The following is a 16,145-nucleotide window of genomic DNA, read 5'->3' as shown; positions in this document are numbered from 1 at the left end:
ATGGCCCACCCGATCTGGTTTAAACCAATAATGAACATATGCCGAAATAGGTTACGATTCAAAGGTCACGACCCTCAACATCGCATCCACACGTCTAATAAGAGGTAAGGAAACTTTTTAGCAAATACCAAGCCTAAAAAAGTACAAAAATGCCTCAAATAACCCCAAACGACCCACCTGGTCTGTTTTAAACCAAAATGAACATATGTAAAAATAGGTATCGATTCGAAGGTTACGACCCTCAACATCGCATCCACACGTCTAATAAGATAAAAGAACACTTTTTAGACAATCCCAACCCCCAAAAAGTACAGAAATGCCCCCAAATAACCCCAAACGACCCACCCAGTTTGGTTTAAATTGAAAATGAACATATGTCAAAATAGGTATCGATTCGAAGGTCACGACCCTCAACATCGTATCCACACGTCTAATAATAGATAAGGACACTTTTTAGAAACTCCCATGTCCAAAAAAGTACAGAAATGCCACCAAATAACCCAAAACGACCCACCCGATCTAGTTTAAACCTAAAATGAACATATGCCAAAATAGGTATCGATTCAAAGGTCATGACCATCAACATCGTATCCACACGTCTAATAAGAGATAAGGACACTTTTTAGAAAATATCAAACCAATAAAAGTACCAAAATGCCCCCAAATAACCCCAAACAACCCACCCGGTCTAGTTTAAATAAAAAATAAACATATGACGAAATAGGTATCGATTCGATGGTCCCGACCCTCAACATCGCATCCACACGTCAAATAAGAGATAAGGACACTTTTAAGAAAATACCATAACCCAAAAAGTACAGAAATGCCCCCAAATAACCCCAAACGACCCACCCGGTCTGGCTAAAACCAAAAATGAACATACGCCAAAATAGGTATCAATACAAAGGTCATGACTGTCAACATCGCATCCACACATCTAATAAGAGGTAAGGACACTTTTTAGCAATTCCCAGGCCCAAAAAAGTACAAAAATGCCCCTAAATAACCCCAAACGACCCACCCGGTCTGTTTTACACCAAAAATGAACATAGGACGACATAGATATCGATTCGAAGGTTACGACCCTCAACATCGCATCCACACGTCTAATAAGATAAAAGAACACTTTTTAGACAATCCCAACCCCCAAAAAGTACAGAAATGCCCCCAAATAACCCCAAACAACAAACCCCGTCTGGTTTAAACCAAAAATAAACATATGACGAAATAGGTATCGATTCGATGGTCACGACCCTCAACATCGCATCCACACGTGAAATAAGAGAGAAGGACACTTTCAAGAAAATACCAAACCCAAATAATCCCAAACGACCCACCCGGTTAGGTTAAAATCGAAAATGAACATACTCCGAAATAGGTATCGATACAAAGGTCAAGACTATCAACATCGCATCCACACGCCTAATAAGAGATAAGGACACTTTTTAGCAAATCCCAAGCCCAAAAAAGTACAAAAATGGCCCCAAATAACCCCAAACGACCCATCCGGTCTGTTTTAAACCGAAAATGAACATATGTCAAAATAGGCATCGATTCGATGGTCACGACCCTCAACATCGCATCCACACGTCTAATAAAAGATAAGGACAATTTTTAGAAAATTCCAAATCCAAAAAAGTACAGAAATGCCCTCAAATAACCCCAAACGACCCACCCAGTTTGGTTTAAATTGAAAATGACCATATGTCAAAATAGGTATCGATTCGAAGGTCACGACCCTCAACATCATATCCACACGTCCAATAAGAGATAATGACACTTTTTAGAAAATCCCAAGCATAAAAAAGTACAGAAATGCCCCAAAATAACCCTAAACGACCCACCTGATCTGGTTTAAATCAAAATGAACATATGTCGAAATAGGCATCGATTCGACGGTCACGACCCTCAACATCGCATCCACAGGTCTAATAAAAGATAAAGATACTTTTTAGGGAATCCTAAACCCAAAAATGTACTGAAATGGCCCCAAATAACCCCAAATGGCCCACCCGATCTGGTTTAAACCAATAATGAACATACGGCGAAATAGGTTACGATTCAAAGGTCACGACCCTCAACATCGCATCCACACGTCTAATAAGAGGTAAGGAAACTTTTTAGCAAATACCAAGCCTAAAAAAGTACAAAAATACCTCAAATAACCCCAAACGACCCACCGGTCTGTTTTAAACCAAAAATGAACATATGTAAAAATAGGTATCGATTCGAAGGTCACGACCCTCAACTTCACATCCACATGTCTAATAAAAGATAAGGACACTTTTTAGAGAATCCCAAACCCAAAAAAGTATAGAAATGCCCCCAAATAACCCCAAACGACCCACCTGGTCTGGTTTAAATCGAAAATGAACATATGCCGAAATAGATATCAATTAGAAGGTCACAACCCTCAACATCGCCTCCACACGTCTGATAATAGATAAGGAAACTTTTTAGAAAATTCAAAGCCAAATAACGAACTAAAATGCCCCAAATTACCCCAAATGACCAACCCGATCTGGATTAAATCGAAAACGAACATACGCCAAAATAGGTATCGATTCGAAGGTCACGACCGTCAACATCGTATCCACATGCCTAATAAAAGGTAAGGACACTTTTTAGCATACCCCAAGCCCAAAAAAGAACAAAAATGCCCCCAAATAACCCCAAATGACGCACCCGATCTATTTTAAACCGAAAATGAACATATATCAAAATAGGTATCGATTCGACGGTCACAACCCTCAACATCGCATCCACATGTCTGATAAAAGATAAGGACACTTTTTAGAGAATCCCAAACCCAAAAAAGTATAGAAATGCTCCTAATAACCCCAAACGACCCACCCGGAATGGTTTAAATCGAAAATGAACATATGTCGAAATTGGTATCGATTCGAAGGTCACAACCCTCAATATCGCATCCACTCATCTAAAAAGAGACAGGGACATTTGTAGAATATCCCAAGACCAAAAAAGTACAGAAATGCCCCCAAATAACCCCAAACGACCAACCTGGTCTGGTTTAAATCGAAAATGAACATATGCCGAAATAGATATCAATTAGAAGGTCACAACCCTCAACATCGCATCCACACGTCAAATAAAAGATAAGGACACTTTTTAGAAGATCCCAAGCCCAAAAAAGTAAAGAAATACCCCCAAATGACCCCAAACGATCCACCCGGTCTGGTTTAAACCAAAGATGAACATACGTTGAAATAGGCATCGATTCGTAGGTCACAACCCTCAACATCGCATCCGCACATCTAATAAAAGCTAAGGACACTTTTTACAAAATCGCATACCCAAAAAAGAACAGAAATGCCCCAAATAACTCCAAACGACCCACCCGGTCTAGTTTGGACCGAAAATGAACATATGCCAAAATAGGTATCGATTCGAAGGTCACGACCCTCAACATCGCATCCACAGGTCAAATAAGAGATAAGGTCACTTTTTAGAAACTCCCAAGCCCAAAAAAGTACAGAATTGCCCCCAAATAATCTAAAATGACACACCTGGTCCGGTTTAAATCAAAGATGAACATATATCAAAATCGGTATTGATTCGCAAGTCACAACCCTCAAAATCGTATCCACACATCTAATAAAAGATAAGGACACTTTTTACAAAATCGCATACCCAAAAAAGTACAAAAATGTACCCAAATAACTTCAAACGACCCACCCGGTCTGGTTTGGACCGAAAATGAACATATGTCAAAATAGGTATCGATTCGAAGGTCACGACCCTCAACATCGCATCCACACGTCAAATAAGGGGTAAGGACACTTTTGAGAAGCTCCCAAGCCCAAAAAAGTACAAAAATGCCCAAAAATTATCATATGTCAAAATAGGTATCGATTTGAAGGTCACGACCCTCAACATCGCATCCACACGCCTAATAAAAGGTAATGACACTTTTTAGGATATCTCAAGCCCAAAAAAGAACAAAAATGCCCCCAAATAACCCCAAATGACGCACCCGATCTATTTTAAACCGAAAATGAACATATATCGAAATAGGTATCGATTCGATGGTCACAACCCTCAACATCGCATCCACATGTCTAATAAAAGATAAGGACACTTTTTAGAGAATCATAAACCCAAAAAAGTGTAGAAATGCCCCCAAATAACCCCAAACGACCCACCCGGAATGGTTTAAATCGAAAATGGACATATTTCGAAATAGGTATCGATTCGAAGGTCACAACCCTCAACATCGCATCCACTCGTCTAATAAGAGACAGGGACAATTGTAGAATATCCCAAGACCAAAAAAGTACAGAAATGCCCCCAAATAACCCCAAACGACCAAACTGGTCTGGTTTAAATCGAAAATGAACATATGCCAAAATGGGTATCAATTTGAAGGTCACGACCCTCAACATCGCAGCCACGCATCAAATAAGAGATAAGGACACTTTTTAGAAGATCCCAAGCCCAAAAAAGTAAAGAAATACCCCCAAATGATCCCAAACGACCCACCCGGTCTGGTCTAAACCAAAGATGAACATACGTTGAAATAGGTATCGATTCGTAGGTCACAACCCTCAACATCGCATCCACACATCTAATAAAAGCTAAGGACACTTTTTACAAAATCGAATACCCAAAAAAGAACAGAAATGCCCCAAATAACTCCAAACGACCCACCCGGTCTGGTTTGGACAGAAAATGAACATATGTCAAAATAGGTATCGATTCGAAGGTCACGACCCTCAACATCGCATCCACACGTCAAATAAGAGATAAGGACACTTTTTAGGAAATACGAAACCCAGAAAAGTATAAAATGCCTAAAATAACCCTAACAGACCCACCCAGTCTAATTTAAATCAAAAAATGAACATATGCCAAAATAGGAATCGATTCGGAGGTCATGACCCTGAAAATCACCTCCACACTTCTGATAATAGATAAGGAAACTTTTTAGAAAATTCCAAGCCCAAAAACGAACTGAAATGCCCCCAAATAACCCCAAATGACCCACCCGATCTGGATTCAATCGGAAACGAACATACGCCGAAATAGGTATCGATCGAAGGTCACGACCGTCAACATCTCATCCACACGCCTAATAAAAGGTAAGGACACTTTTTAGCATATCCCAAGCCCAAAAAAGAACAAAAATGCCCCCAAATAACCCCAAATGACGCACCCGATCTATTTTAAACCGAAAATGAACATATATCAAAATAGGTATCGATTCGACGGTCACAACCCTCAACATCGCATCCACATGTCTAATAAAAGATAAGGACACTTCTTAGAGAATCCCAAACCCAAAAAAGTATAGAAATACTCCAAATAACCCCAAACGACCCACACGGAATGGTTTAAATAAAAAATGAACATATGTCAAAATTGGTATCGATTCGAAGGTCACAACCCTCAATATCGGATCCACTCATCTAAAAAGAGACAGGGACATTTGTAGAATATCCCAAGACCAAAAAATTACAGAAATGCCCCCAAATATCCCCAAACTACCAACCTGGTCTGGTTTAAATTGAAAATGAACATATGCCGAAAGAGATATCAATTAGAAGGTCACGACCCTCAACAGCGTATCCACGCGTCAAATAAAAGATAAGGACACTTTTTAGAAGATCCCAAGCCCAAAAAAGTAAAGAAATACCCCCAAATGACTCCAAACGATCCACCCGGTCTGGTTTAAACCAAAGATGAACATACGTTGAAATAGGCATCGATTCGTAGGTCACAACCCTCAACATCGCATCCGCACATCTAATAAAAAGCTAAGGACACTTTTTACAAAATCGCATACCCAAAAAAGAACAGAAATGCCCCAAATAACTCCAAACGACCCACCCGGTCTGGTTTGGACCAAAAATGAACATATGTCAAAATAGGTATCGATTCGAAGGTCACGACCCTGAACATCGCATCACCACGTCAAATAAGAGATAAGGGCACTTTTTAGAAACTCCCAAGCCCAAAAAAGTACAGAAATGCCCCCAAATAATCTAAAATGACACACCTGGTCCGGTTTAAATCAAAGATCAACATATGTCAAAATCGTTATTGATTCGCAGGTCAAAACCCTCAACATCGCATCCACACATCTAATAAAAGATAAGGACACTTTTTATAAAATCCCAAAAAAGAACAGAAATGCCCCAAATAACTCCAAACGACCCAACCGGTCTGGTTTGGACCGAAAATGAACATATGCCAAAATAGGTATCGATTTGAAGGTCACGACCCTCAACATCACATCCACACGTCAAATAAGAGATAAGGACACTTTTTAGAAACTCCCAAGCCCAAAAAAGTACAGAAATGCCCCCAAATAATCTAAAATGACACACCTGGTCCGGTTTAAATCAAAGATGAACATATATCAAAATCGATATTGATTCGCAAGCCACAACCCTCAAAATCGCATCCACACATTTAACAAAAGATAAGGACATTTTTTACAAAATCGCATACCCAAAAAAGTACAAAAATGTACCCAAATAACTTCAAACGACCCACCCGGTCTGGTTTGGACCGAAAATGAACATATGTCAAAATAGGTATCGATTCGAAGGTCACGACCCTCAACATCGCATCCACACGTCAAATAAGGGGTAAGGACACTTTTTAGAAGCTCCCAAGCCCAAAAAAGTACAAAAATGCCCAAAAATTATCATATGTCAAAATAGGTATCGATTCGAAGGTCACGACCCTCAACATCACATCCACACGCCTAATAAAAGGTAATGACACTTTTTAGGATATCCCAAGCCCAAAAAAGCACAAAAATGCCCCCAAATAACCCCAAATGACGCACCCGATCTATTTTAAACCGAAAATGAACATATATCGAAATAGGTATCGATTCGACGGTCACAACCCTCAACATCGCATCCACTTGTCTAATAAAAGATAAGGACACTTTTTAGAGAATCCCAAACCCAAAAAAGTATAGAAATGCCCCCAAATAACCCCAAACGACCCACCCGATATGGTTTAAATTCAAAATGAATATGTGTCGAAATAGGTATCGATTCGAAGGTCACAACCCTCAACATCGTATCCACTCATCAAAAAAGAGACAGGGACATTTGTAGAATATCCCAAGACCAAAAAAGTACAGAAATGTCCCCAAATAACCCCAAACGACCAACCTAGTCTGGTTTAAGTTGAAAATGAACATATGCCGAAATAGATATCAATTAGAAGGTCACGACCCTCAATAGCTGCATGATTTTTGGCCATGCCACTAGTCAATGTGGTGCTAATCAAGCTACACAGAAGGGTAACAGCCGAAAAGAGTGGAGGGTGAAAGGTGGTGCTGGTCCTTCTCAGGTGGCCAGAGCGGGACGTGGTGGTGGTGCTCAGGCCATGCACGGTGGTGATGGGGCTGAGATTCAAAATTCAAATGGAGATGCCAACTTGGGTGAAAGATTTGCTAGGATCACGGAATCTGCTGGGATCACGAAATCTATGGGGATTTCCAAATCTGCTGGTTCTAGAAATCTTCCTAATTCTCCAACCAAGATTGCAGCTGGTAAGGGGAAGGAAGTTGTTCATGTCAATGCATTTGCTTTGCTGGAAGATCTAACGGAGGAAGTTGCCTATGATCCAAAGGAGCTAATCTTGGATGTTGATTCTTGCAATATCTTATTAGGAGATGAGTGGATGATGGGCGAATCCAAGGGATTCTTTAATTACGACAGATGGGGAGAATCTTGGAAGAAAAGGTATAGCTGGCTTGGATGGTGTGGAGATTTTGGAAAATTCAAATGGGATGAATGTGACAGCTGGGTCTTCTCCTACTAAAGCCCATGCATTGACCATGAAGGAGAGAATTGGTGAGGGTGGAGAGAAGGAGAGTGGGGCACTTATGGAAGGTAATAATTCTTCCACTTCAGTTTTGGTAAGCAATGCTGATTGGGGGAGCTCTATTAGGGATTCTCTTTTGAAGATTCTTGATGAGGGGGCCACGTTGGATGGTGATGTCATTGAAGAAGGAGCTAAAGAAGTTGCCCGGCCAGATTTGATTTCCAAAACTGCCAGCCTATCCACCAAAGGAAGAAAGGATTCGGCTACCTTATCTTTGAAAGACCCCACATTTGAAGGTATGTCCAACCCCACTATCCCCATTGTTTTAAATTCAGATAAAGAGGGGAGAGGACTAAGGGAGCAGGGAAGGAGAAGATTTTTGGCTTCTTTCAAGCCTCAGCGTATTGAAATCACTTCCAATGCTAGTTCGGCTGTGAAGGGGACTGAGATTGGATTGGCTTTGGGGGGTAAGAAGCTGGCTCCAACCCCTCCTTCTAATCGTTCCTAATGAATAGTCTATGCTGGAATGTGAGGGGGCTGAATGCCCCTGAAAAACAAAGAAGTGTTAAAAGAATGCTTGCTGCCAAGGAGTATAAGTTGGCTATTCTTTTGGAGACAAAAGTTAAGGAGAATAATGTTAATACTACTTTTCAAAACCTTAAAAGGGGATGGAAATTCACTCATAACTGTAGTCCAGAACACCATACCAGAATTTGGATTGGTTGGGATGAGGAGAGTTTAAAGGTTGAGATCATTAAATCTAAACCTCAATTTATTCATTTGAAAGTTGGAATTCTTGGTTCTTCTTTGGCCTGCCACTGCACCGCTGTTTATGCTTTTAATACTCTTGAGGGGAGGCTTGAGCTATGGAAGGACATAGAGGAAATTGCTGCTGGTATGATCGACCCCTGGGCTGTAATGGGGGATTTTAATATTGTTCGGCATCAGAATGAGAAGCTTGGAGGGGAGGCCATTCTTCATGGGGCTGTAGAGGACTTTAACGCTTGTATTTTCAATTCGGGCCTAGCTGATTTGAAGTGGAAAGGAGAAATGTTTACTTGGAGTAATAACCAAAAAGGCAGCAGCAGAATTTGTTGTAAACTTGATCGGGTCTTAGTTAACAGCCATTGGCTGGATAAACTAAGTTTTCTGAGGCGAATTTCCTATGCCCTGGTATCTCTGACCATAGTCCGATTATCCTTAAGCTGTTGGACAATTTCAATTCAGGTCCAAAGCCTTTCAAATTTTTCGATGCCTGGACTACTCATGGAGATTACTTTGAAGTGGTTAAGAAAGGCTGGGCTTTCCCTATAAAGCCACAGTCCAATCCTCTTCTTTGTTTCGCTGCAAAGTTAAGGAATGTTAAGCTTGAGCTGAAGAGGTGGAATAAGGAGGATTTTGGGGATGTTTTTCATTCTGTCAAGGTGGCTGAGGAGGAACTTTCCAGAATTCAGGCTGATATATCTTTGAATCCGATGGATGACTCTCTAATTATCCTAGAGAGAGAGAGGCCAAGGGCAAGCTCTGGAGTGCTTTGCAAATGGAGGAGAGGGTCCTAAAGGAGAAATCTAGGGTGAAGTGGCTCCAACTAGGTGATGGAAATAACAGTTTTTTTCATAAGTCCATGCGCAGCAGATTCAATAGAAAGCATATTCTGGAGATTGTTAATCAGAATGGAGTGGTGGTTGAAGAACCAAAAAGGATTAAAGAAGAGGCTGTAAAGTTTTATTGTAATTTATTTGGGACTGATTCAATTGATGAGGGAACCTGCCCAAATTCTATCCACCTTTCGGGTGATATTTCTGAAATTCAGATATTGGAATTGGAAAGGGAGATTAGTAGAGAGGAGATCAAGGGTGTGGTCTTTGCTATGAAAGATTCTAAGGCCCCAGGGCCTGATGGTTTCGGGGCTAGATTTTACAAAACAACCTGGGAGATTATTAAGGAGGACCTTATCAAGGCTATTAATTGGTTTTTTGAGAACTCCCTTATGCCCTATTCTGTTAATGCTACCTTTATTTCTCTGATCCCTAAATCTGGAGATGCTTCCTCCTTTGCGGGCTATAGACCCACTGCCCTTTGCAATCTGCTTTATAAGATCATTTCTAAGATCATCTCTAATAGACTCCAGAAGGTTATCGGCGAGGTGATCAGTTTCAATCAATCAGCTTTTATCAAAGGAAGATCTATAGTTGATAATATTCTTGTTTGCCATGATATTGTGAGAGGAATTGAGCAGAAAGCAGCCAACCCCACTGTGGTGTTGAAGGTTGATCTCCATAAAGCCTATGACTCCTTGAGCAGGAACTTTCTATTTGGAGTGATGGAAAGAATGGGCTTCACAGGGAAATTCCTTGGATGGGTTAAGGCTTGTGTTACCACACCCATGTTCTCCGTTCTCATCAATGGCAGCCCCACAGGTTACTTCAAGGGAGATAGAGGTATCAGGCAAGGTGACCCGCTCTCTCCTTATTTGTTCACTATTGCCATGGAAGCTTTTTCAGGAATTATACGAAGGCTGGAAGTAGATGGTCAAATCAAATTGCTGCCTAGATGTAAAGCTCTACATCTTTCTCACCTTATATTTGCGGATGACCTAATGATCTTTGTGAAGGCCAATCGCGAATCTGTTTTGGCTAGTTTGGGGGGTCTTGACGAGTTTGCAAGTCTTTCAGGGCTGCATCTCAATAGATCTAAGTCCTCTATTATTGTAGGGGGCCTAACTCAAACTAGTAGTATGGAACTTTTGGAATTAACGGGTTTCTCTGAGACCACTCTCCCTATCAGGTACCTCGGCGTCCCTCTTGTCTCGGGCAGGCTGTCCTTGAAAGATTGCAGTCCTATTTTAGATTTGGTTAGAAGGAAATTGGAAGGATGGAAAGCCAGGTTTTTATCTTATCTTGGCGTCTCCAACTTATCTCTTCTGTGCTCCAAGGATGCTACATTTTGGGCTGGTATTTTTGGGCTGCCAGGTAACCTTATCTCACGATTGAGTCCATGTTTTCTAATTTCCTTTGGTCAGGCCCCTCGCTTGAAAGGAAAATGCACTTCATTTCTTGGGATGCGGTCTACAAGCCTAAAACTGAAGGAGGTCTTGGGCTTAAGCGGGTTAAGGAGATGAATGTGGCTGGTATTATGAAGCAAATCTGGTGGATTGCCTCCAAGCAAAACCGACTTTGGGTGCATTGGGTCCAGCAGAGGTACCTCAAGCAAGAATCGCTTTGGACAGTCAAGGTGTTGCAAAATTGCTCTTGGGTTTGGAGGAAAGTTTTGAAATATAGAGATAAGGCTTTGCCTTTAATTAATACCTTCATTGGCAATGGCAGATCCACCAAACTTTGGCTCGATAAGTGGCACCCAGAGGGAGTCCTTTTTAATAGGTTTGGTAGTAGGATTTGCTATGATGCGGGATCTTATGCGCTTGCAGCCCATCATGCACTTGTCAAGGAAATTGTTCGGGATGGAGACTGGCTGCCTGGCCCTTCAACCTCTTTTGACCTTATTGATGTGTGGAGAGCCCTCCCCTCCATTGATAAGTTGCATGGTGACAACCCGGATTTGGTAATATGGACTGGCAATCCGACAGGTATCTTTTCAACCAAATCGGCTTGGAATGCCACCCGTGTGAAGGCCAACCCCGTGGATTGGAGTGAAGCAGTTTGGTTTGAAGGCAGCATTAAGTCCCACTCTTTTGTTTCTTGGAGGTGTCTGGTCGATGCTCTCCCCACTAGGGATAATCTTCTTCACAGGGGGATCCCGGTTCAACTTAGTTGTGAGTTTTGTTGGGCTGGTATTGAGAGCAGAAACCATATTTTCTTTGCTTGCCCTTTTTCCATTGATATTTGGAGGAGGATCTTTGGTATGTGTTCTCTTCATGGACAGGCTCCCATGAACATATTTGATGCTGCCATTTGGGTTCGTTATGCGGCAGGAAGAGCGGGGAGCTTAGGTGTGGTTTTAAAGCTTGCATTTTGTGCCACTATCAAGCATATTTGGTTTGAAAGAAATTTCAGAATTTTTCGGCAAAAGGCTAGATCTAAGGATCAGATTGTGGAAGCTATCAAGGGGGATGTTAGGACTGTAGTCACATCTGGTTCTTTGAGTGGGGATCCTAGTCCTGCTAATTCCCACATTGCTTCGGCCTGGAACTTGCAAGTTCATTGGGCTATTAGGATGCCGAGACCATGCTCGTGGTTCTTACCTCCTAACAATTTGTGGTCCCTTCACTGTGATGGTTCGCTGTCCGATGGTAGAGCTGCTTTTGGAGGAGTGATTCGTAATGCGATTGGACAACCTGTAGCTGCATTTTCTAACCAAGGGCTGGAACTTTGCATTCTCTCCATGGAGCTGGCTGCTATACATAGAGGCATCTCCCTTTGCATAGAGAGAGGAATCCTTGATGTTTCTATCATATCTGATTCCAAGTTGGCGATTGACACTATTTCTGGCAAGGTTGTAGGACCTTGGAAAGTACAACCTCTCAAGAGTAGAATCCTTGCTTTGGCAAATGATTTGAGAATGAAAGAATTCACCCATGTTTGGAGAGAACAAAATCGACCAGCAGATTTTATGGTCTGCAGTCCTTGCGACTCATATGGGGTAGTTTGGGATCCTGGAGATTTCCCCCCTGCCCTTATTCACTACCTTAAACAGGACTCAGATTTTGTCACTTATTACAGGCCGTAGCCTTTTTGGCTCGGTTCTTGTTTGATGGGGCCTGTCCCATCGTGCTTTGGGTTCTCTTCCCCTTGTCGGGTTCTTAGAGAATGCCTTCTTTTGTAGTTTTTCCTCCCTTTCTAATACAATCTTCTTACTTATCGAAAAAAAAAAAAAAAGATAAGGACACTTTTTAGAAGATCCCAAGCCCAAAAAAGTAAAGAAATACCCCCAAATGACCCCAAACGATCCACCCGGTCTGGCTTAAACCAAAGATGAACATACGTTGAAATAGGCATCGATTCGTAGGTCACAACCCTCAACATCGCATCCGCACATCTAATAAAAGCTAAGGACACTTTTTACAAAATCGCATACCCAAAAAAGAACAGAAATGCCCCAAATAACTCCAAACGACCCACCCGGTCTGGTTTGGACCGAAAATGAACATATGTCAAAATAGGTATCGATTCGAAGGTCACGACCCTCAACATCGCATCCACACGTCAAATAAGAGATAAGGGCACTTTTTAGAAACTCCCAAGCCCAAAAAAGTACAGAAATGCCCCCAAATAATCTAAAATGACACACCTGGTCCGGTTTAAATCAAAGATAAACATATGTCAAAATCATTATTGATTCGCAGGTCAAAACCCTAAACATCGCATCCACACATCTAATAAAAGATAAGGACACTTTTTACAAAATCCCAAAAAAGAACAGAAATGCCCCAAATAACTCCAAACGACCCAACCGGTCTGGTTTGGACCGAAAATGAACATATGTCAAAATAGGTATCGATTCGAAGGTCACGACCCTCAACATCGCATCCACACGTCAAATAAGAGATAAGGAAACTTTTTAGAAACTCCCAAGCCCAAAAAAATACAGAAATGCCCCCAAATAATCTAAAATGACACACCTGGTCCGGTTTAAATCAAAGATGAACATATATCAAAATCGGTATTGATTTGCAAGTCACAACCCTCAAAATCGTATCCACACATCTAATAAAAGATAAGGACACTTTTTACAAAATCGAATACCCAAAAAATTACAAAAATGTACCCAAATAACTTCAAACGACCCACCCAGTCTGGTTTGGACCGAAAATGAACATATGTCAAAATAGGTATCGATACGAAGGTCACGACCCTCAACATCGCATCCACACGTCAAATAAGGGGTAAGGACACTTTTTAGAAGCTCCCAAGCCCAAAAAAGTAAAAAAATTGCCCAAAAATTATCATATGTCAAAATAGGTATCGATTCGAAGGTCACGACCCTCAACATCGCATCCACACGCCTAATAAAAGGTAATGACACTTTTTATGATATCCCAAGCCCAAAAAAGCAGAAAAATGCCCCCAAATAACCCCAAATGACGCACCCGGTCTATTTTAAACCGAAAATGAACATATATCGAAATAGGAATCGATTCGATGGACACAACCCTCAACATCGCATCCACTTGTCTAATAAAAGATAAGGACACTTTTTAGAGAATCCCAAACCCAAAAAAGTATAGAAATGCCCCCAAATAACCCCAAATGACCCACCCGATATGGTTTAAATTGAAAATGAACATGTGTTGAAATAGGTATCGATTCGAAGGTCACAACCCTCAACATCGCATCCACTCGTCTAAAAAGAGACAGGGACATTTGTAGAATATCCCAAGACCAAAAAAGTACAGAAATGCCCCCAAATAACCCCAAACGACCAACCTAGTCTGGTTTAAGTTGAAAATGAACATATGCCGAAATAGGTATCAATTAGAAGGTCACGACCCTCAACATCGCATCCACGCGTCAAATAAGAGATAAGGACACTTTTTAGAAGATCCGAAGCCCAAAAAAGTAAAGAAATACCCCTAAATGACCCCAAACGACCCACCCGGTCTGGTCTAAACCAAAGATGAACATATGTTGAAATAGGTATCGATTCGTAGGTCACAACCCTCAACATCGCATCCACACATCTAATAAAAGCTAAGAACACTTTTTCCAAAATCGCATACCCACAAAAGAACATAAATGCCCCAAATAACTCCAAACGACCCAACCGGTCTGGTTTGGATCGAAAATGAACATATGTCAAAATAGGTATCGATTCGAAGGTCACAACCCTCAACATCGCATCCAAACGTCAAATAAGAGATAAGGACACTTTTTAGAAACTCCCAAGCCCAAAAAAGTATAGAAATGCCCCCAAATAATCTAGAATGACACACCTGGTCCGATTTAAATCAAAGTTGAACATATGTCGAAATCGGTATTGATTCGCAGGTCACAACCCTCAACATCGCATCCACACATCTAATAAAAGATAAGGACACTTTTTATAAAATCGCATACCCAAAAAAGTACAAAAATGCACCCAAATAACTCCAAACGACCCACCAGGCCTGGTATGGACCGAAAATGAACATATGTCAAAATAGGTATCAATTCGAAGGTCACGACCCTCAACATCGCATCCACACGTCAAATAAGAGATCATGACACTTTTTAGAAACTCACAAGCCCACAAGAGAACAAAAATGGCCCAAATTTATCCTATGTCAAAATAGGTATCGATTCGAAGGTCACGACCCTCAACATCGCATCCACACGTCAAATAAGAGATAAGGACACTTTTTAGGAAATACAAAACCCAGAAAAGTATAAAAATGCCTAAAATAACCCTAACAGACCCACCCGGTCTAATTTAAATCGAAAAATGAACATATGCCAAAATAGGAATCGATTCGGAGGTCACGACCCAGAATATCACCTCCACTCGTCTGATAATAGATAGGGAAACTTTTTAGAAAATTCAAAGCCCAAAAACGAACTGAAATGCCCCCAAATAACCCCAAATGACCAACCCGGTCTGGATTAAACTGAAAACGAACATACGCCGAAATAGGTATCGATTCGAAGGTCACGACCGTCAACATCGCATCCACACGCCTAATAAAAGGTAAGGACACTTTTTAGCATATCCCAAGCCCAAAAAAGAACAAAAATGCCCCCAAATAACCCCAAATGACGCACCCAATCTATTTTAAACCGAAAATGAACATATATCAAAATAGGTATCGATTCGACTGTCACAACCCTCAACATCGCATCCACATGTCTAATAAAAGATAAGGATACTTTTTAGAGAATCTCTAACCCAAAAAAGTACAGAAATGCTTCAAATAACCCCAAACGACCCACCCGAAATGGTTTAAATCGAAAATGAACATATGTCGAAATAGGTATCTATTCGAAGGTCAGAACCCTCAATATTGCATCCACTCGTCTAAAAAGAGACAAGGACATTTGTAGAATATCCCAAGACCAAAAAAGTACAGAAATGCCCCCAAATAACCCCAAATGACCAACCTGGTCTGGTTTAAATTGAAAATGAACATATGCCGAAATAGATATCAATTAGAAGGTCACGACCCTCAACATCGCACCCACGCGTCAAATAAGAGATAAGGACACTTTTTAGAAGATCCCAAGCCCAAAAAAGTAAAGAAATACCCCCAAATGACCCAAACGATCCACCCAGTCTGGTTTAAACCAAAGATGAACATACGTTGAAATAGGCATCGATTCGTAGGTCACAACCCTCAACATCGCATCCACACATCTAATAAAAGCTAAGGACACTTTTTACAAAATCGCATACCCAAAAAAGAACAG

General features: G+C 41.0%; 2 protein-coding genes across 2 annotated transcripts; both read left to right on the top strand.

Moving 5' to 3' along the window:
* The first annotated feature begins 8,382 nt into the window (after positions 1 to 8,382).
* On the top strand, positions 8,383 to 9,368 carry LOC122647841. Its single transcript, XM_043841142.1, has 2 exons — positions 8,383 to 8,872; positions 9,037 to 9,368. Exons 1-2 carry the CDS (start codon positions 8,383 to 8,385, stop codon positions 9,366 to 9,368), a joined length of 822 nt encoding a protein of 273 aa, XP_043697077.1.
* Positions 9,369 to 9,433: 65 nt separating this feature from the next.
* LOC122647840 lies at positions 9,434 to 12,495 on the top strand. The gene is made up of 2 exons (XM_043841141.1): positions 9,434 to 10,596; positions 11,136 to 12,495. The coding sequence occupies exons 1-2, from the start codon at positions 9,434 to 9,436 to the stop codon at positions 12,493 to 12,495; spliced, it is 2,523 nt and encodes an 840-aa protein (XP_043697076.1).
* Positions 12,496 to 16,145: the final 3,650 nt, after the last annotated feature.

Source organism: Telopea speciosissima, unplaced genomic scaffold, assembly GCF_018873765.1.
Source record: "Telopea speciosissima isolate NSW1024214 ecotype Mountain lineage unplaced genomic scaffold, Tspe_v1 Tspe_v1.0211, whole genome shotgun sequence".
Classification (NCBI taxonomy): Eukaryota; Viridiplantae; Streptophyta; class Magnoliopsida; order Proteales; family Proteaceae; genus Telopea; species Telopea speciosissima.
The sequence above is the reverse complement of the archived record's forward strand: the minus strand, read 5'-3'. Positions and strand labels throughout refer to the sequence as shown.

Coding starts and splice junctions, on each gene's coding strand:
- LOC122647840 (XM_043841141.1), top strand. CDS start 9,434: ATGCGCAGCAGATTCAATAGAAAGCATATTCTGGAGATTGTTAATCAG. Junction 10,597..11,135: donor GAGACCACTCTCCCTATCAG/GTACCTCGGCGT, acceptor TGGCAATGGCAG/ATCCACCAAACTTTGGCTCG.
- LOC122647841 (XM_043841142.1), top strand. CDS start 8,383: ATGCTTGCTGCCAAGGAGTATAAGTTGGCTATTCTTTTGGAGACAAAA. Junction 8,873..9,036: donor AGGAGAAATGTTTACTTGGA/GTAATAACCAAA, acceptor ATTTCAATTCAG/GTCCAAAGCCTTTCAAATTT.